The sequence below is a fragment of the Engystomops pustulosus genome, chromosome 5 (genome assembly GCF_040894005.1).
Source record: "Engystomops pustulosus chromosome 5, aEngPut4.maternal, whole genome shotgun sequence".
Lineage (NCBI taxonomy): Eukaryota > Metazoa > Chordata > Amphibia > Anura > Leptodactylidae > Engystomops > Engystomops pustulosus.
The window spans coordinates 138387142-138409999 of NC_092415.1; the positions used below are offsets into that span (position 1 = coordinate 138387142).

The window sequence follows — 22858 nt, forward strand, 5'->3', positions numbered from 1 at the left end:
TTCTTTGAATCCTTCTCTTCAGACAGTCTATATTCAGAGCTTGCCACAAGTCAACTTATTTCATAATGATCTAGCTGAAAAGTTCTTAAAAAAAAAAAAAAAAATTTTATGACTCTTCCTATGACATCCATCTCCCTTCTATCATAAAGTCCACTGCAGGAAAAAGTCATGCCTCTCTGCCATTAAAACTTCTGTCACCTGTAATAAATTCTGGGTTCCCTAAAATTCAAAGGGTGACGGTTATGGGGCTACATTCTCTTGCAGGACTGCGCTACAAATATTAGTTATCAGATAGCAGAATATTTGAAAAGTACAATCGAGATGCCTGAAAGCAGTGCCTGAAAGATGGCGCCTGTGACATCTTTCAGGCAAAGTGTTAGCAGTGTCAGTCTATGCACATGCATATGCTAATACCCTGCAATACATGAGTATTATCATGAACAAGCAATCAGATTATTGCTTGTTCATGTCCCATGGTAAAAATAAAAAGTAAAAATAAAATGTTAATCAACAAAAAAATAAAGCAATAAAATAAAAATGTCCATAACAGAGACAAAACACTAAAAATAGTCTAAATCATAACACAAAGCCCACATACACTCACCGGCCACTTTATTAGTGTTGAACCCCCTTTGAACGGGTGTTGAACGGGTTGAACCCCTTTTGCCGTCAGAACTGCCTCAATTCTTCGTGGCATAGATTCAACAAGGTGCCGGAAGCATTCCTCAGAGATTTTGGTCCATATTGACATGATGGCATCACACAGTTGCCGCAGATTTGTCGGCTGCACATCCATGATGCGAATCTCCCGTTCCACCACATCCCAAAGATGCTCTATTGGATTGAGATCTGGTGACTGTGGAGGCCCTTTGAGTACAGAACTCATTGTCATGTTCAAGAAACCAGTCTGAGATGATTCCAGCTTTATGACATGGCGCATTATCCTGCTGAAAGTAGCCATCAGATGTTGGGTACATTGTGGTCATAAAGGGATGGACATGGTCAGCAACAATACAAGGTAGACTGTGGCAATGCAACGATGCTCAATTGGTACCAAGGGGCCCAAAGAGTGCCAAGAAAATATTCCCCACACCATGACACCACCACCACCAGCCTGAACCGTCGATACAAGGCAGGATGGATCCATGCTTTCATGTTGCTGATGCCAAATTCTGACCCTACCATCCGAATGTCGCAGCAGAAATCGAGACTCATCAGACCAGGCAACGTTTTTCCAATCTTCTACTGTCCAATTTCGATGAGCTTGTGCAAATTGTAGCCTCAGTTTCCTGTTCTTAGCTGAAAGGAGTGGACACGGTGTGGTCTTCTGCCGCTGTAGCCCATCTGCCTCAAAGTTCGACGTACTGTGCGTTCAGAGATGCTCTTCTGCCTACCTTGGTTGTAACGGGTGGAGATTTGAGTCACTGTTGCCTTTCTATCAGCTCGAACCAGTCTGCCCATTCTCCTCTGGCATCAACAAGGCATTTCCGCCCACAGAACTGCCGCTCACTGGATGTTTTTTCTTTTTCGGACCATTCTCTGTAAACCCTAGAGATGGTTGTGTGTGAAAATCCCAGTAGGTCAGCAGTTTCTGAAATACTCAGACCAGCCCTTCTGGCACCAACAACCATGCCACGTTCAAAGGCACTCAAATCACCTTTCTTCCCCATACTGATGCTCGGTTTGAACTGCAGGATATTGTCTTGACCATGTCTAAATGCACTGAGTTGCCACCATATGATTGGCTGATTAGAAATTAAGTGTTAACGAGCAGTTGGACAGGTGTACCTAATAAAGTGGCCGGTGAGTGTATATAGTATCACTGCGTCTGTAACAATCCGTAGAATAAAACTAAATTATTGAACCCGCACGGTGAACGCAGTTTAAAAAAAACCCCTTAAAAACCCGCCAAAAATTATGATTTTTACCTATTGAACCCCTCCCAAAAAGAATGCAATAAAAAACATGTGTAATCCAGAATGATACTGGTGCAAAATACAACATGTCCTGCAAAAAGCCATCAACCCATAGAAAAAAAAAAAAAAAAAAAAAAAAAAAGATTATTATTAGGCTAAACTGAACACAAAAAAAAAAAAATCCAGTACATAATTTTCTAAATTCTCAACAGTAGGGGGGATACCAACCCCAAAATGGTAACACTGGATAAAGCATCTCATCCCGCAAAAAAAAAAAAAAAAAAAAATATAGATGTCACATGGCCCCAATACCGAAAAAGCAAAAATTTTATAGCCTACAAAAGGGGCCCATGAGGAAACTAAAATCCTGGCAGCTGCAGGGCGCTCCTTCCCTTCTGCGCCTCGTACCCATAAAACAAGCAACGGCCACATGTGGGGGGAGGGGGGGTTGGTCTCTACAATTTGTTCTACAATTTCTCCCAAGTGCATTGTTGATTTTATCTTTCGGAAATGTGTAAATTTTAGGGCTGAATGAACGTATAACCGACCAGTCTAAATTTCACCTCCATTTTGATGTAATTACTATGAAGATCTCAAAGCGTTAATCTTCCTAAAAGCAGTTTCTGATAGCTTGAGGGGTGCAGATTTGAAAATGGGTTGGTTATATAGGGGGTTGATGCTAAATATGTAAAATTTCAGTCAAAACTGTATTTATCCCCAAACTAGACAATTCTGAAAATACAGACAGACAATCGATGTTCGATTTGTGAGCTGCGTGACATCAAAATAAATTATCCAGACATTTCAAAAATTCTGAAAATGTAAAGTAGACATATGGGAAATGGTTCTCAGCAACTTATTTAGGTGGTAAATATATCTGCCTGAAAACGCAATAATTTCAAATTTCGAAAATGGGAAATTCTCAAAACAAAACCTTTTTTTTCTAAATAAATGCAAAATCAGCCAAAATTTACCACTAAAATGAAGTACAACATGTGGGGGGAAAAAACTAAATCGTTTTGATAAGTTTAAAAGTTATAACCATATAAAGCGACGCAAGTCAGAATCAAAAAAAAAAAAAAAAAAAAAATCAGGCTGAGCCTTAAGCTGTAAAATGGCTGCGTCCTTAAGGAGTTAAAGGAAATCTACCATTTGTTTTTACAGCATTCTCAAGTAATGTTTGGTTCATAATACATTGCTACACTGATGCAGAAACCCCTTGTTAACCACGGAACCAAGTGGTTTTGCAGAGAAAAAAATAAAATGAGGCTGTCACTCCTGTGGATGCTTCAGCGCTTCTTCTCTTATCCCAATTATGCACTGCTCCAGCCTTATTGTGATTATGTATTCCCAGCTTATGCTGGGCAGAACGTTTTCCCCAACACGTAGAAGTTAGCAATTGCTGCACCAGGTTGATTAGTCTTGTCTGGACAGTTCAGGCAGCGCCCGTGTATGTGGAAGTAATGTATTTATGTATGGGCAGCCAGCTTTCCCAAGGTCCTGAATGTTTATAATTTTTTGAGCAAAACCACTTGGCTCAGGGTTTAACCCCTTATCACCGACAGTAGTTTTCAGCTCAATGACCAGATTTTTCAAATCTGACATGTCTCATGATAATTGGTTATAACGTCGGAACGCTTTAACATATCCGGGTGATTTTGAGAATGTTTTCTCGTGATAAATTGTACTTCATGTTAGTTATAAAATTTAAGTGCTAAGTTTTGCGATTCGTTCTGAAAAAAAGTGAAAATTTGGCAAAAGTTTGTAAAAATGCTTCATTTTCTAAGTTTGAAATGTTCTGCTTTCCAGACAGGAAGTAAAACTACCCAAAAAGCTTGATAATTAACATTAACAGAATATCTGCTTTATGTTGGGATGATATTTTATGCATCCTCTCACTTTTATAGTATGTTATGAGGTGCAGAACTTTAGGTGCGATTTCTCACTTAAATGAAAATTGCAAAACTCAGCTTTCAAGTGACTTTGAACGGCCTAAATAATAGTAAAACCCCATAAATTACCCCACTATAGAAACTTCACCCCTCAATGTATGTAAAACAACTTCTATTAAGTCCATTAACCCTTTAAGTGTTTCACATGGGTTAAAAACAATATGGACCTGCGATTTAGGAACTATGGAATTTTTTCGGAAAATACATTCAATTAGGCCAAACTGACAGTTTCAGAATAAATTAAATGATGAAACTCACTGCAACGTTTGATGCCCAATTCCTCCGGAGTTTACTGATACCCCATATGTGGTGGTAAATTGCTGTATGGGCGCACGGTCGAGTACAGTATGAATGATGGTGCCATTCACAGCAGATTTGTATTGGCACATTGTACAACCTATAAATTTTTATTTTTTTGGTAATGCAAACATATGATAGCTTATTCATATGTATAGATAATAAAATCTCATGAAAAAGCTATAGACCCCCAAAATGAATTAACTATTTCAAGGGGGACACAAACAAAATCATCAATTTTTATTTAGGATTTTTAGCATTTTTTCCCCCCCACTCACAGTAACATAAAATTAATATTTTATCTTTATTCTCTGGTTCACTACGATTGCAGTGATACCTCATTTATATAGTTTCTCATCTTTGCTCAATTTTCCTGAGCAAAACCAATATTGGAGAATATCGCATTGTTTTTACTATTGACAACTTTTCAGGGCCTTAACTTCTGTATTTTTTTGTTGTCAGACCTGGTTGAGGGCTTATTTTTTTGCGAAAAGAGATGTTCTTTTAAGTTGTATCATATTAGGGAACGCAACTTTTTTTAAATCACTTTTTAGATCATTTTTTGTGATTGTGTTTGATGAGAAATTGTATATTACCGGACGTTTTTCGAGGTTTTTTTTACGTCGTTCACCGAGCGGGTTCAATATCGATTTAGATTTATTGTACAGATTGATACGGACGCGGTGATACAAAATATATACGTGTTTTTGTGTTTTATATACTTTATTTGCATTTCTTGTGTAACTGGGGAGATTATGGGACTTTTTTTTATTATATAAAGTAAATCATTTTAACTATTTTACATTTACTTCTTGGCTTGAACAAACGATCTTCCGATTGATTGTTCAAGCCTTTACACTGCAATACACTAGTATTGCAATGTATACTGTAAGTAACTGAGCATGCTGAGCATGCTCAGTTACTTACAGCTGGGTCCTGCCAGGAAGGCAGAACCCGGCGGGTAGAGGAGCCAGAAGCCCCGGGTCACTCGCCGGACCCGGGGGCAGCAGCAGGACCGATCGGATCCCTCGGTAAGCACACCGGGGGGTCCGATCCACGGGGGACACTTGCACGCGGTTTTTCCGATCCCGGTGTTAGTGCGGGGTCTGGGCTGTAAGATCACAGCCCGACACCGGCACTTGCAGGACCCGATGTCCCAAAATCATCTGACGCGCCGCCGTGTCAGAAGTACCCTTAATGACCACCATAAAAAGCCGATACGGTGGTCATTAAGGGGTTAAAATATTATTCTGCATCAGTTTCTCTACAGCATTCTCAAGGCAGTTAAATTTAAAATCTACAAAAGAGCGCAAAACTGCATGCCAGAAAATGTAGCCAGCCTCTCCCTACAGAGAAAAGGTCAAGTACATTCTAGAGAGCAATATCTCCCCTAACCCCTTGACCTAAAGAACATTTTGTAAAATTTGAGAATTTAAACTAAAGGCTGAAACAAACCATTACATAGTTAGTGTAACCAAAAATCAAATGACTAATCAATAACCATTAAGATACTGAATATTTCTACTCCAAAAACACATTTTATTTCCTAGGGATGCATCTAACAATTCCTTATATCAACAATTCCCACTGAAAAACTTGTCTACCAAGGCTGTGATGTGGACTGAATGTTCCAGTTGACTGGCTTCCAATTTGGTTGAGAAGTTTTACCAAATCCTTAAAAAGAAGAAGATCTGAACATATGAAGCTCAGATTTCATTTTTTTCCTTGCAAACCACTGCAAGAATACTCCATCTAGTGGACAAATTTGAGAAGGTACTTTCATCATATAGCACTACTCCTGCTTCCCTGAAAATAAGACTTAACAAATTAACTTTTGACCCTTCAGGCGATTGAGAATGTTTTCTCTGAAACATTGTACTTCATGATAATGGTAAAATTTAAGTGATAGGTTTTGCGTTTCATTCTGGAAAAATGAAAATTTGAAAATGAAGATTTTCCTAAAATTTTGCCAAAAGTTTGAAATGTTCTGCATTCCAGAAAGGAAATAAAGCTACCCTAAAACACATATCTAACATTTCTGAAATGTCTGCTTTATGTTGGAATAATATTTTATCCATCCTCTCCTTTTTCTAGGATGTTGAGGCTTAGAACTTTTGGCAATTTAAGAAAAGTTTAAAAATCGCACCTAAACTCACATTGAGGGATAACTCAGCTCCTAAAGGACTTTTAAAAGGCATATATTATAGTAAAACCCCATAAATTACACCCCTCAATGCATGCAAAACAACTTCTATTTACCCTTTAAGTGTTTCACATGGGTTACTGGACCTGGGGCTGCCGCAGGAGGGATCGGAACCCCTGGTACACACACCAGGGGGTTCCGATCCAGAGTGGGGACACTTGCATGCAGCGGTCATGCTTGACCGCGCTGTGTAAGGGGTCAAACAAGCGGTATCGGAGATTTTCCAATCCCGGGTGTTCGTGTCAGGACTAGGCTATGACATCCCAGACAGACATTGTCCGAAGTCCCAAAATCTTCTGACACGCCGCCATAGAAAGGCATCGCATCAGAAGAAGTACCCTTAATGACCACCGTAGAATCCTGATAGGTTGGTCATTAAGGGGTTAACCAGTCTAGGGCTAGATGATAAATACCACTTTGGAATGTCACATCTCAGGGTTGGTAAGAGCCTAGATATAGCTTTGACAAATCTCTATCCATTTATGTTCTGCTAGAGGATAATCAAAACATGCTGACATGGCAGAAATTAATATTAAAAAAAAAAAAGGTGCTAGGTTTCAGACCTTTGGAATAACCACCCTGGAGAAAAACTAGAATTTTTGCCAAGCTCAGGTTTCTGGGTTGAGAATGGTTCTCATTAATGTAGGAGAGAAATTTTCTTCCAAGTTTTGTAATATATTCTTGAAGTAACATGTTTCCTAGAGGCAGCCAGAGAATGGATCACTGCTTCCAACAAACCCTCCCCTTAGAGAGGTTCTCTTACAGGATCCAGGAGAAAATGTTTTTACAACCTGAATCCTGAAGCAGAAGATGGCCCTGATGAAGGTCTTTCCTGACTAGTAGAGACTGGACCCAAGACTGCCAATTTATGAAGGAGTGGAAGCAAAGATTTTTGACCAAGCATAGGCGACCAGAATCAACCTGGCCCTGCTCTGCCGAATCTTTACAAGCAGTTTGGTTATTAAATGGTAGAGGCAGAAAGGCAGAGGCCAGTTTCACATCCCAGGGTTGACAAAGTATCCAGTGCTACTGGGTTGTCCTTGGGAGATAGAATTATCAGGAAGGCTCTTTCTTCATGCAAGAGGTTCTCTGAACTTAGAGGAAGACTGAAGACGAAGAATACTAGGGGTTTGCTGCCCATAAGAAAAATTGTGTGTCACTTTCATGAGATTCATAGACCTTGTGCCTGCCTGGTGGCCTAAACAAACTGTTGTACGATAGGATTTTTATATTTCTGGATTTAACCCCTAAGGGACTCAGCCTCTTTTGGCCTTAAGGACGCGGCCCCATTTTTCAAATCTGCCCTGTGTCACTAAGTGGTTATAGCTTTGGAACGCTATGAGATATCCAAGGGATTTTGAGAATTTTTTCATAACTAAACTAAATTGAAGTACAATATTTCACGAGAAAACAAACTAAATTTGGCAAAAATTCTTTATTTTCAACGCTCTAAATTCTCTACTTTTGATGCAGATCATAGCTCCCAAAAAAATTTATAACTTACATTCCCCAAATGTCTGCTTTATGTTGGCATGGTTTTTTAAGATTCCACATATTTTACTAGAATGTTATGAGGCTCAGAATTTGGGTGCCATTTTTAAAATTTTTGGGAAAAAATCACCAAAACTAATATTTAGATGGACCTGCTCAACTTTTAATTGACTGAGAGGCCTAAATAATAGCGAGACTCATAAATTACCCCATTATGGAAACTACACCCCTCAACGTATGAAAAACCATTTAAGAAGTTTGTTAACCCTTTAGGCGTTTTATAGGGGTTAAAACAAAATGGAGTCGCGGTCTACAAATTGTAATATTTATTGACAATACACTCATTTTGGGTGGAAAATTAAACATTTGTAATGGATAAAATGAAAAAAGGCTCCACAAAGTCTGATACCCAATTTCTCCCGAGTACACCGATACCCTACATGTGGTGGTGACATGCTGTATGGGCGCATGGCCGGGCATAGAAGGGAAGGAGGCGCCATCCAGATCAGATTTTCTATGTCACATTGTACAGGCTATAAATTTTTTTTCTTTTTTTATTGTGGACCTAAAGGGGCTTATTTTACCACATGAGATGCACTTTTCTGGTACATAATTTTGGGGCATCTATAGCTAATTTGTGAGATTTTATTAACTCTTTGTTGATGGAGGAAATGAAAATCAATTTTTTTAGGAACTTTTGTTTTTTTTGGCCGTTTACCATACCGTAAAAATAGTATATTATTTTTATTCTATGGGTCTCCATGATTACGAAAAGACCTTATTTATATACCGTATATTCCGGCGTATAAGACTACTTTTGAAGACAGAAAAATCTTCTGTCTTCTCTGGGGTCGTCTTATACGCTGGTAATCTCGACCGCCTGCCGTGTATTCACGGCGGCGGTCGGGTCGCGCTGCACGGAGAGGGCTCACGGGCTGAGCCCTCTCCATAGCCGGTAAGTCTTTGCTGCATATTGCTAGCACCGATCGCAGGTGTTTTCACAGCGTTGGCTGCCGGCAAACGCAAACAGTGGCGTTCCGATCGCGGTACGGAGGCCCGCACCTGACCCCTGTGCTGCGCTGATAACTCGGCGCAGCACCGCGGGCAGATGTTTTAAATTGTGAGAGCCGGGGGCCTTTCCCTTACAGCGCACGGACTGTTCTGCATCTGGTCCGTGCGCTGGATCAGGAGGGCCCGGAGCTGTCACAATTTAAAATTTGAACGGGCCCCCGATCCGCCCACCTTCCCACCCACCTCATCCATCGACGCCGGCACAGGCTTAATGTCGCGCCTGCCTGCGCCGGATCTGCTGAGGTCTATGACCCGGCACCTGACCTGGCAGACGCGTCATCAGCCGTCGCCTGCGCCGGTCTTTAGAAGAGAGAGCGCAAAGAGGAGCGGAATAACTAGGTAAGAGTTATTTTTTTTTATTTTGCTTAAATCTATGGGGCCCTGTTTCTATTTGGGGGGGGGGGGGGCATATGTGAAAGTTAGGAAATGGCTATTTGGGGGGGATATTACCTATGGGGGACATCACGGCTACTGCTGGGGGGGGGGGGGGGGAACATTAATTATGGCTACTGGTGGATGGTGTTCAATGTTTTTATGCATACCGATGGTAATGTTGTTGCTGCATGCCTTATGTTTATGAGCGACAGTTTTCCTGATATACCTGCATGTCATAAGAATTTAAATAAAAAAAACAGATTTGAATTTAACATGGTCCTTTTTTTTTAATTTTTACCAGTGTTTTGTATGCATTGGAAAAGGGGTAGTCTTATACGGCGAATATATCTTAAACTCTATATTTTAAAACAGGAAAGTAGGGGGTTCGTCTTATACGCCGGAATATACGGTAGGCTTTTTAAAAAACATTTCCCATTTTACTGAATAAGTAGTAATTAGGCAAAAATATAAATTTTAGCATCACTGACTTTCATATGCACAACTTTATTTTTCAGCTTACAAATCTAGTTAGGGGTTTTTTTTTTTTTGCGAGAATATTTGTTCTTTTTAGTGGTCTTATTTTAGAGTAACTTTTTAAATCACTAGAGCATTTTTTTTAAAAAGGTATTAATTGAAAATTATCTTTTTTCGGAACGTCTTTTGTGAGGGATAGTTCGTGACGCATCCTCAAAGAGCAGGTCTTTCTTAAAGTACAGTAAGGGCCAGAAATATTTAGACAGTGACAATTTTCACGAGTTGGGCTCTGCATGCCACCCCATTGGATTTGAAATGAAACCTCTACAACAGAATTCAAGTGCAGATTGTAACGTTTAATTTGAAGGGTTGGACAAAAATATCTGTAAAGAAATGTGTACAAGTCCGACATTTTCTAACACTCCACATTTTAGGAGCTCAAAAGTAATTGGACAAATAAACATAACCCAAACAAAATATTTTTATATAAACTAAATATATTTTCATAAACTGCCATTAGAGAGCATTGCCTCTATCCCTTCATTGTCCCTCTACATGCCTGTAAACCTAAGCAATGAGGTCCTAAAGCTGTATGCAAATGACCTGTGAAATGTCCAATGAAGCATTAGCATATTCAAGCTGTCCACTCTATTCATGAGTGGGAGGCACAGCCACACCCCCAGTGCATGACTGACAGCCTGTATAATGGTGTGAGGCTGTATAATGATGTGCTTCCTGGTGCTGGTGGCCACACCCCCTGCAGCCTGTGTGTGTATAGGAGAGATACAGCAGCTCCAGGCAGCCATGTTACAGCAGAACATGTCAGATTCATGTGTAGCTGATGTCTGTGTCTCTCACCTGTATATTAGGAGGATGCAGCATGTCAGCAGATGCAGCACAGACACTAGCCATGCTTTACTATACATTACACACAGACATGAGCAGGGGGAGGAGAGGGGAGGGGTAACAGGGGTGACATCACGGCCTCTGACCATGTGACCAGCCTCATTTACATAATAAAGAATAGATGATTTTATAATGATTAATGTATGAAATAACTAGACAAAGGCAGGGATGGGATCCTTGTGAGCTGCTCCAACAGGTAGAGGTGACAGGACTAGTGGCAGAGACCCGATGACAGGTGTCCTTTAAGTCTGGAACCCATGGACATCAAACGCTGGGTTTCCTCCTTAATGCTTTGCCAGGCCTTTACAGCCGCAGCCTTCAGCTCTTGCTTGTTTGTGGGTCTTTCCGTCTTAAGTCTGGATTTGAGCAAGTGAAATGCATGCTCAATTGGGTTAAGATCTGGCAATTGACTTGGCCATTGCAGAATGTTCCACTTTTTTGCACTCATGAACTCCTTGGGGTCATTGTCCATCTGTACTATGAAGCACCGTCCAATCAACTTTGCAGCATTTGGCTGAATCTGGGCTGAAAGTATATCCCGGTACACTTCAGAATTCATCCGGCTACTCTTGTCTGCTGTTATGTCATCAATAAACACAAGTGACCCAGTGCCATTTAAAGCCATGCATGCCCATGCCATCACGTTGCCTCCACCATGTTTTACAGAGGATGTGGTGTGCCTTGGATCATGTGCCGTTCCCTTTCATCTCCAAACTTTTTTCTTCCCATCATTCTGGTACAGGTTGAACTTTGTCTCATCTGTCCATAGAATACTTCTTAAGGCTTTTTTTTGCAAATTTAACTCTAGCCTGTCTATTTTTGGAATTAATGAATGGTTTGCATCTAGATGTGAACCCTTTGTCTCCAAGTCAACAGTAAAGAGAAGACCCCATGAAAGTAAATACAGATACACCTACTTCACTGAGTGTTCTGGACTTCAATTGATGTTGTGAACGGGTTCTTCTTCACCAAAGAAAGTATGCAGCGATCATCCACCACTGTTGTCATACGTGGACGTCCAGGCCTTTTTGAGTTCCCAAGCTCTCCAGTCAATTCCTTTTTTCTCAGAATGTACTCGACTGTTGATTTTGCTACTCAAAGCATGTCTGCCATCTCTGATGGATTTTTTCTTTTTTTCCAGCCTCAGGATGTTCTGCTTCACCTCAATTGAGAGTTCCTTTGACTGCATGTTGTCTGGTCACCCAGCAATAACAAAACCGATTTCAAAATATAGGTTTTAGGGTTGGCTTTGCTTTTTGACAACCAAGTGTTTGCATTTGTAATGATTAACAGTTGACAACCTGTACCACCCACATGGAACTTTGACAAACACAAATTATTAAACAAATATGCACTGAAATTAACACGAAAACAAAAAAAAAAAAAATGTATTAAATTTTTAAAAATGTTAGATGCTAAAAACAAACCATGCCATATTTGGTTACAATTTACAAATGTGTTTAAAATATTTAACGTACAAAGCAAGAGCTGCTATTCTGTCAAATATACATTTAAAAAAGTACTGGACTGATAAAAAAAAAAAAAAAAAAAAAGCTGCCCACCAGGTCTACAAAAATAACTTAAAATTCACACACTACCACCTTCAGGCAACTTTGGAGCAAACAAAATACTAAATTTATATTTTAGAGGAACTTTAAAAATGTTCATGTACATACAAATCCAGAATACTTTATTTATGGTTTCGTGTTACATGCAACTTTTTGGACATGCAAAGTTTCGTACAAAAAAAACAAAAGAAACCACAATCTATATTCACCCTGTTAATGGGACCTTAAAGGGAAGCTACAATAGTTGCTCCTTTCTACTGTATTGGTGTCCTCAGGACACCAATGTTTGAACCTGTGACAGGGAGCAATAAATGAGTGCCAAAAGCTACATGTATTTCAGGGTCTAAAAGTATTGCCATCAGAGGCCACATGACCTGTAAAAACTTCATGAATATGTGCATGTTTTATGGGTTACGTGTAGTGATGAGCGAGTATACTCGTCCGAGCTTGATGCTCGGTCGAGTATTAGCATACTCGGACCGGCTCGTTGCTCGGACGAGTATTTGCCCTGCTCGATAACGAGCATTTAATTTAAAAAAAAAAAAAAAAGTAAAGAACAGTAAAAAAATACAATTAAAACATTTAATTTAATCATTTAATTGAAGAACACAGTGAAAGAACACTGCAGAATAGATTGCAGATGTTCGCGAACATCTGCGATCTGCTCCGGAGACACGCGTGCAGAATGGTGTTCTCCGCAATAGTATTCGAAGAACAATATGTGTAGAGAACAACTTGCAGATGTTGTCAAACATCTGCAAGTTGTTCTTCACACATATTGTTCTTCAAATACTATTGCAGAGAACATCGTTCTGCACGCGTGTCTCCGGAACAGATCGCAGATGTTCCCGAACATCTGCAATCTGTTCTGCAGTGTTCTTTCACTCTTTCACTCAGTGCTCGTTCAGTTTTTAATTTTACTAAAAAAATGCTCGGGTCTCCCATTGATTTCAATGGGGCTCGTTACTCGAAACGAGCACCAGGAAATGTTCGGCTCGAGTAACAAGTACCCGAGCATTTTAATGCTCGCTCATCTCTAGTTACGTGCAACCTTATACTACTGGACAAAAAAAAAAAAAAAAAAAAAAAAAAAAGAAGTAAATAATTTCCAACATATTTGCAATTTTACTTGCTCCTTACCTGATAATAGGGATGTAAAAAAGCATCTGGACATCCAGATAAAGCCATCGGTTCACAAATTCAGTTAACTTGAGACTAAAACGAAAAAAAAAAATTAAAGTGAGGATTTTTTTCAAGGTTGAAAGAAAAAAAAAAAATTTAAGACAAAGCTGAAAAATAGGCCACATGATACAAACATGAGGTCTAGCAACCAGAGTACACTGGGTTCTGGAGAAAGATTCCCAATGAGTCCCCAACTGTGACAGCAGGCTGAGGTGTTGTGTTTTTTTTTTGCGATTGTGTATAAAATTGAATGAGCTGACAAGGTATTTATTGACAATATTCATTCAGATCTAGGATGTGCCATTTGAGTGTTGCCTTTATTTTTTATAGTGTTTATTGGTATATAATTGATCAAATTGACAGATTCCATATTGAAAGTCCAAACATTTAATTTTGTAGTTTCAATAAACAATATGATACCCTGTACTTGCAAAAAAACAAAAACAAAGGGGAATGGCGCAAGGAGGATAAAAGGTTAAAGGATCCAAAAACCTCTACGTTATTAATACAATTCAATGAATCCTCCGCCTCTACGTTCACCTATTTCACTAGAAAAGAAAAAACAACGTAGTACCTTTCCTATCTGAAAGATCGGTACTCACGGAGACAGTCTTAACTTCATAAGAGGACTCTAATGATCTACATATAGAAGATAGAGGACATTGAGCACAAGTTAATGCTTCAGTGCGGCGTTTCTCCTAGGTGTCTCGGAGGCAATCCGTAGCTTCTGTGCTGCTGCCTATTCCTCCCGCTGGGGAACTTGTTCCTCCACACTCGTTCCGTTCTCCTGGTCTCCTCTCCTGATTGCTGCTCAAAAAAGAGAGGAAAGGACACACGATGGTGCAGTATTTTCCCAGTTTAAGAGCTATTTTATTGGAAATACTCAAAGATTCAAGAATCTGCGTTTTTATACACAAGGCAAGGCCTTTTTATTTCCAATAAAATAGCTCTTAAACTGGGAAAATACTGCACCATCATGTGTCCTTTACTCTCACTTTTGAGCAGCAATCAGGAGAGGAGACGAGGAGAACGGAACGAGTGTGGAGGAACAAGTTCCCCAGCAGGAGGAATAGGCAGTAGCATAGAAGCTACAGATTGCCTCCGAGACACCTAGGAGAAACGCCGCACTGAAGCATTAACTTCATAAGAGGACTCTAATGATCTACATATAGAAGATCGAGGACATTGAGCATAAGTTAAGACTGTCAACGTAGTACCTTTCTGATCTGAAAGATCGGTACCCACGTAGTTTTCTCTTTTCTAGTGAAATAGGTGAACGTAGAGGCGGAGGATTCATTGAATTGTATTAATTTTGAAGTTTCCATTAAATGTCTTTTCTGCTCTTGGTCTAAAGGTTCAAGCCGGGGGTGAACATTTTCTTACTTTAAGAGTTGAATCAGTAACCAGTACTCAAGATACACCAGAAACCATAGAACCATAGTACAGCACAAAATGCCACCCAAGAGCAGACCAAACCTACAACTATTTACCAGCTCCTCTGGTCCTCCCTGCACAGCTCTGCTCTGTGTTCAAAGCTTGATGTATGTGGTGGCATCAGGCATGGAGCCGAGCCAGGAAAGGAAGAGCAGTACAGTACAGCTGACAAGTATTTACAACTTCCAGGTCTTCTACTTCACTCTAAGAGTGAAGCAGCAGAAGAGGAGCAGTGAGTGGGTAAGGTTGTTCATCCGCTTTTAGTTGATATGAATGTGGCTGCACATTATGTACATGCTCAGTAGTGAAGCTCACCTACAACAGAAATACAGCACCAAGAAGGAATGTGCATGGATTTCAGCACTGTGTCTGAGTTGGGGAAATCGAGAGTTCACTTTAGCAATCTCCAGTTTTCCTGGTCAGAGTTCCAACTTCACAGCCCTCCACATACTGAAAATACATAAGCTCTGTATATTTGTACACATCACACATGCTGTACCTATACAGGACACAGTAGATCTGTTTACTGAGCAGTTCCCTTACTGAAGCTTGAAAACTTTTGTATCTACCAGACAAGTGCACTGTAATCTGTATTCAGTCTGTGCACCTGCACAACTAACCCAGAAAGTCATCTTTTCTGCAAGTTGAGAAGCTAGGATTCAACATCAGTTACAATCTACATTAATACAGCCTTCTGGCAGCCCCATGATCCCCCTGATGAAATGTTTTGCCGGCATTAAATCAGTCTTCAAGGGAGAGGCAGGGGTGGTGTTTTAGTAGCCATGCTAAATTGTCATCAGGAATGGGTGGGGGGGGGGGGCTTTTGCCCCGAGGGTGGCCTGGAGATTCCATAGATAGGTTAGACTTTCCCTTTGTGAAAAACCAAATCTGCGTTTGAGAAGAATGACTGGAGAACTTCAGATATTCTAATAGTTGAAGCCTTTGCTTTTTATTATTCCTACCGAAAAAGACAAATACAATCTCTAGGTGGATTAAAGTGTAACAGTCATTTCAAAATCAATTTTAAGCCCTTTTGCAATTGGATTAGTTATCCGAATCTTGCAGACTTCCCCTAGATGTCAGTAATATCCCATATGGCTGTTACTATGGACACAGAGCTGGAGACACGCCCCCATTTCTTTCCCTGCAATCAGCTGATTACCTCATGTATCACTGCTCCAGGGCTGGAACAGCCCTAAATAATGTAGTAACAAAACAACTACACTCTTATACACAAGTGCAGGGAAAGCTGAGGGAGAGATGCAAATAATCCACAGACAAAACTGCAGCTCCTACCCCCCCCCAATCACTGCACAGGAAGTGGCAGGAGACACTCTCCAAGTATTCAAGCTGTCCTGTGTTGAAGTTTTAGATGGATAGATATATATGAGTACATAATAGATTACACCAATAGATTGAGAGATGGATAGATAGATATACATGACTAGATGATGCATAGCTCTGGTCCCATTGGTCAGCAGTGCGGCTTGTGATGAGGTCACAGGAGGCAGGTCCCGCCCCTCCACCTTGCTGATTGTAGGTTTTTTTGAGAGCTGAAAACCATGGTTGCTATGGGCCAAAAGAGGTACTAAATTTGGACCAAGAGGCAAAATACTTTGTGGAATGATTCCTAGGGGCACCTGGAGCAGAATTAAGTTTAGTTTTTTTTGCTCAGAATGACGGTTACACTTTAAGTTAGCCATCAGTCAAGCCTAATAATCCACTAACCTTCAAATTCCTGAGGTTCTTAAAGGCACATCCAACAAGTGCAGTCAAATTTGCCTGGCAGCCACCTGGTATTTCCTGCACACCTTCTTTAAACATTGGCTGGATGTGGTGGTTGCTCACAAGTTGTCTTTTGGATGAAGAGTTTTGTTTTCTGTGATCCCTCCCTAAATTTACTATGCTATTCTCTCTGGTTTGGTGCCATTGTAGAGACTGGTAATTTTGTTTCCTTGAACCATTGGTTACGTGCACACTTTTGGTTATGGCCCCCCTCACCTTTCAGTCACTGGTGTTGCGCAAAAAAAAAACATAAGATATGAGAGAATGTATGGTGGTATGCCTCCTATGGTTGGCCTTTGAGCCATTCTAACCAAAATAGAGGAGTCCCATATAGAGTCTAATCCACTGAAGGCAAGAGGTACCAAACTCCCTGGAGGAGGCTGCCTCTCTGGTTGGGTGTTGTCATGGTTCAAGGAAACAAAAGTTATCAGTGAGTAATTACCAATTTGAAAGCTAACCTGAACTGAAACTGGTGAAAATAATTTGATCCCTTGATGATTTTGTAAATGTGTCCAGTAATACATGAACATATACTCCACAGTTTAATATATAGGCAGCCCTATTGGCTGGTCTCTTCAAATGCTCACTACTTGGGAGTCCTCTCCAAGCAACCTTTAAAGAGAACCCGTCATGCAAAATAACCCCCCTAAACTAAATATATTTTCATAAACTGCCATTAGAGAGCATTGCCTCTATCCCTTTATTGTCCCTCTACATGCCTGTAAACCTAAGCAATGAGGTCCTAAAGCTGTATGCAAATGACCTGTGAAATGTCCAATGAAGCATTAGCATATTCAAGCTGTCCTCTCTATTCATGAGTGGGAGGCACAGCCACACCCCCAGTGCATGACTGACAGCCTGTATAATGATGTGCTTCCTGGTGCTGGTGGCCACGCCCCCCGCAGCCTGTGTGTGCATGTGTGTATAGGAGAGATACAGCAGCTCCAGGCTGCAGCCATGTTACAGCAGAACATGTCAGATTCATGTGTAGCTGATGTCTGTCTCACCTGTATATTAGGAGGATGCAGCATGTCAGCAGATGACATACACACTAGCAATGCTTTACTATACATTATACACAGACATGAGCAGCGGGAGGAGAGGGGAGGGGGAACAGGGGTGACATCACTGCCTCTGACCATGTGACCAGCCTCATTTACATGATAAAGAATAGATGATTTTACAATGATTAATGTATGAAATAACTAGATAAAAGCTGGGATGGGATCCTTGTGATCTGCTCCAACAGGTAGTGGTGACAGGACTAGTGACAGGTGTCCTTTAAGCTGGGAATGCAAGCCAGGATGTGTGTGTCTGCAGAAGTGGAATAGTCTGGCTAATCCACACTACATGTGATTTTATAAATCCTATGCACATGCTGCAGTATAATCCAGCAGTGCAAATAGTTTTGCAGCATGTTAATCGTGGAAAGTTGGATTAAGAGGAAAAAAAAAATATATAAGTGCTGTTAAATGTTTTAATGGTCCTTTAATAAATGGCTGGCCTGCGTCAATGACCACAAACTATTAGATGCCAGTTTAAGTTAATTCTCATCCCTGAGAAGGAGTCTAAATATAGCAATGTTATTTTTAGATTCAGTACAGCAAGTATCTAAATAGTGAACTGAATGGCAGAGCATTACAAACTGCTCCTGGAATTTTTATATTTACATGACCGAGTTCAACATGCCTGACTCACTTTTCATGGCTTCCCTACCATGGATTCAGAATGCATAGAACAGTGCTATAGCAAGTATTTTGTGAATTCTCCTTACTGTATGAAAACTGTATTGCAAGAAATATAGCAATACCAAATGTATACAAGAATAGAAGATTTATACAAAACTAAAATACTCTGAATTGTAGCTCTAACTACAAAACTAAAATTGTATTCAGTGGGCTCTTCTGTTCCCACATGCAAGCCTTCATATCTACCAGAATCACCTCGATCAGCAGGAGGTTTCGATTCTTTACAATGGAGGTGATCTAAGGAAACTGCAGATAAACTCAACTACTCTGACATTTGAGTGGGTTATAGGGTTTTCTGAAGACCAGATCAGTGACAGCGAATTACTGAGACTTGCAGGAAAAAAAAAAAAAAAAATATCCCTTGCAAAAATATAGGCATGTTATTTATTTTTTTTAACACCTGTTCACACAGGTTTATTTTCCATGTATCTGCTCATTGTAAATATGAACCATGCAACGAAATAAAATTCAGAAACACCTCAGTCACACCTGATGTTCCGTGCGGCGGTCCGTCTGAACCGTGTCCGTTTACAGGGCAAGGAAGCTGTGCTCTGGAAGCTTCCAGCCCATCCATATCTCAGCACTGTATTGATATGGTGATCAGGCCCAGCCAACCGCTCCCCTGTAAACAAACGGGCACAGACCAGACATACCACAGAACACTCCTTTTCATTTGGTGTTTTTAAAGGGGTTGTCCTTGAGTTACAAAAATGTAGGAGAGGAAACGAATCAGACAAAATTAAGTGGATTTACATTTACTCATTTTCAAATAAAATATTTTTTTTAAAAAAAAGCAGAGAGTCACAGGATTCAAAGGACAGACAAGGAACTACGATAAAGTAAACAAATTGTTGCTGTACATGTATTAATCTCAATATCTGAGTTGGGGGAACTAGCAGATCAAGGTTATACATAAATATGCAATTCAAATACAAAGTAAAGGTCAGTGACAAGGAATGGTTAAAAAGAACGAAAACAGTAAATTTCCTAGATACCTACAGCATGAAAGAACAATGGCTCCTAGAGCGACCTTTGTGGAGCTTTTTGTCATCTATTGTTAAGGTTTAATTTTTGGGTTGAAATATCAATAGTCCAAAAACATCTAAAGGGTTAAACTGCATAAAGTTGTTTTCATAAATTTGGGGTGTAGTTTCTACAGTGGGGTAATTTATGGGATTTTCCCATTTAGGCCTTGAAAGTTGTTCAGGTCCGTACAAAATATAGGTTTTGATTCATAAAAATTGCACTCTAAGCTCCATAACATCCTAAAAAATTGAGCTTATGCATAAAAACAATGCCAACAAAGCATTTATCAAAGTAGCAAAAAAGCGCCAAATCTCAAATTGTAATGAAATGGTTAAAACGAGAAAGCCTTGGGTCTTTGGAAGATCCATGGGGAACGATGATAGTCACCAAGATGGTGGCACCCATGCGTCATCTTTTTTAAGCCGCCAGCAGTGATCGACAGGATAACGCCCGTTATATGCAAAGACTTAACGGCTATGGAGAGAGCTCAGCCCGTGAGCCCTCTCCATGCAACTGCACGTGACGCGCGGTCAGGAAGGGATTAAAGGAATAGATTTTTGATTGAAAAAGTTGTGGCTAAAAAATTTTTTATTTATTGAGTTGGAGTCAAATAGATATTTGCAAATAAGGGAGGAGTCGTTTGTCTTTCTCCCTCCAACAAATACAAACATCTTATTAAATGGATGGGCAGATTTATTAGCGATCTGGTCTGGATCTGGGGGAGGGGGGGCCACAGGACATGAATGATCAAATGATGAAATATTACAATTGTAATGACACCAACCTTAAATTTACTCATGTGTTTGGCAAAGATGAAGTGGTTTTTATGGATGTGAGGCTAAGGGGACAGAGGAAAGTGTCTAGTCTGTATAGAAAGGAAATTGCAGGGAACTCATTAGCATTGTCTACCCACCCTAGGCATGTCATCTACAATCTTCCATATGGAGAGAAGAGAAATAGTCTTCTATTCTTGAACTGACAGATAGAGGTTATAAGAAACGTATTATAAATGTGACAAAGTAAAATTAAAAGTATAACCAGGGACAGTTTCTTACAGGATAAGAATAAAGACAAGACATAAAAGGGGATATCAATATGCCCATTACATTTGTGACAGAATTTTTGCTAATCTTTTTTTTCCTCGTTAAATTGTTTTGCTATTGCAAGATCTGGAATTGTATGATATACACGAATCAAATTTGTTCTGAGGAGAAGCACCACTATAGGTTCATATGTAACCCCCAGTTTAGACTGTAGCAAGGACCAAAAACATGGTTATTATAAAGGCAGCTATAAGTGTGGACACAACATATGAATACTTGACAAACTGGCAGGCTAAAGATTATGTTTAGTATTCTACGAATAAAATTGTAATACAATTATCACCCAACCGCGCACAACGCTTCCGTCAGTACTGGCTGAGTTTAAAATCTTTTCTGACCTCTCTAACTTTAAAGTAAACCTCACGAAGTCCGAACTGCTCAACGTAAACCTGCCTGACAATGTGGTGGGAGATATTAAGAAGGAGTTCCCCTTTCGATGGGCTGAAAAAGCCATTACATACCTGGGGATAAAAATCCCGACAGATTTATCTGGCCTCTTTCAGGTTAATTATCAGCCCCTTTTAAGGTCAATAGAGAAGGAGCTCCTTGCTTGGAAACGCCTCCCGCTCTCATGGTTCGGAAGGATTAGTGTAGTTAAGATGGATATCCTGCCGAAAATACTCTATTTCTTCCAAACTATACCCCTCCAAATAGCCCCTGCCTTCCTTATTAGACTTAAAAGGGTGATCTCGGGTTTTATATGGGATTCCTCTAGACCTCGGATGGCCCACACTATACTTACTAGGCCTAAAGAGTTGGGAGGGGCGGGTTTGCCGGACTTGGGTCTATACCATGAGGCCTCTATGCTGACTTGCATAATAGACGCAGCCTTGAACTCCTCTTCCAAGCTTTGGGTGACTCTGGAGGCTTCTTTGAACTTGTCGCCCCTGATGGCATCCCTGTGGCTCTCCCCGATGGACCGTGACACATCCTCTCCCTGCACACCTTTATATAGGACTCTGCTAGGCAGTTGGGACAGAATGAGGAAACGACATAAACTGACATCCGTCCCGGGCCCCATGTCTCCAATATTCTTAGATGCTAGGTGTCCTCTACGAGACATGAACCCTGAAACATTCGGCTTACCGTTAAACGGGGTAGTACAAGTACGACACGCACTAAAAGGCCGCGACATACATTCTCTGGAAGGGTGGTTCCCCGCTGAAATGAGAGGCAGCAGATGGTTTATGGCTAATCAATTGAGCAGCTTCCTACAATCCCTGGGGCACGCACAATCCCTTAAAAGGGAACTAACATTCATAGAACAAATTTTTACGAATAAAGAACCCCCTAGGCATCTAATATCTACGGTCTATGGGTGGCTGGTGAGAGAGAGGACTAAAGGTACACCAGTCCCTTACAGACAAGCTTGGGAACAGGCGCTGAACAAAACATTTACTGAAGAGGACTGGGATAAGGCGTCTGTCTTAACTCACAAACTCTCTGTCTCGTCACAAATACAGGAGACTAACTTTAAAATCGTCGCCAGATGGTACCGAACTCCGGAGAGGCTGCATAAGATGTTCCCGGAGGTATCGGATGTGTGTTGGAGATGTGCCAGGGAACGGGGTTCCATGTTACATATTTGGTGGTCTTGCCCTGGGGTGAGTGGTCTGTGGGAGGCGGTCTTTGCACTTTACAATAAATTATGGTCGGACTCGGTTGCACCGAGCCCAGAGATCGGGCTATTATCTATGATCCCTGGCTCTATCTCTGTGATAAAGAAAGGTTTTCTGAGACATTGCATTGCCGCCACTCGACAGATTATCCCCAGACTATGGAAATCAAGTGCAAGTCCCTCAAGGGCCCAGTGGGCGGAAGCCTTAAATCATATTATGAGAATGGAGGAGATGAGAGCTGTGGAGGGACTGGCGGACTCTCAAATAGAAAAATACACCAGGGTCTGGTCCCCATGGATCGACTTCCGCAGTTCGGCAGAATTTGCCGCGTGGATAGAAGCAGGTGGAGGATGCATGGCTTAAGTGAGTGAGAAATTTTCCCTTTTTCTTTTTTCTTCTTAACATTCCCTCTTTCCCGGTGTGCTTCCCCCTCCCTTTCTATACCCCCTTCCCCTCTGTATTCCACTATGTGTTTTCCTTTGGTCCCCCACGTCGTAAGTGTTTAGTGTGGTTCGAGTTGTTAATAATGTTTAGTAACATAGATTTTCTTTCCGGTTTCCTTGCTCATTGTACTAAAGGAGACAAGCATTATCTAGGTATAATTATCGTCTTGAGAAGTGCGGAATTCATTTTGTAATGTGAATGTAATGCTAGACAAGCCAAAGTTATTTGTGTTTATGCCTTGAAAGCTTATATTCTGAAATCTTA

General features: G+C 40.6%; 1 protein-coding gene across 3 annotated transcripts in view; it reads right to left on the reverse strand.

The window, feature by feature from the left end:
- GRB10 (growth factor receptor bound protein 10) overlaps positions 1-22858 on the reverse strand; it is a 140649-nt gene that overhangs the window by 83183 nt on the left and 34608 nt on the right. For all 3 annotated transcript variants that reach the window (XM_072153164.1, XM_072153162.1, XM_072153163.1), the window contains exon 2: positions 13394-13468. In XM_072153164.1, coding sequence (XP_072009265.1) covers positions 13394-13441 — 48 coding nt within the window. In that variant the 5' untranslated portion in view covers positions 13442-13468. The remainder of the gene's footprint in view (positions 1-13393; positions 13469-22858) is intronic.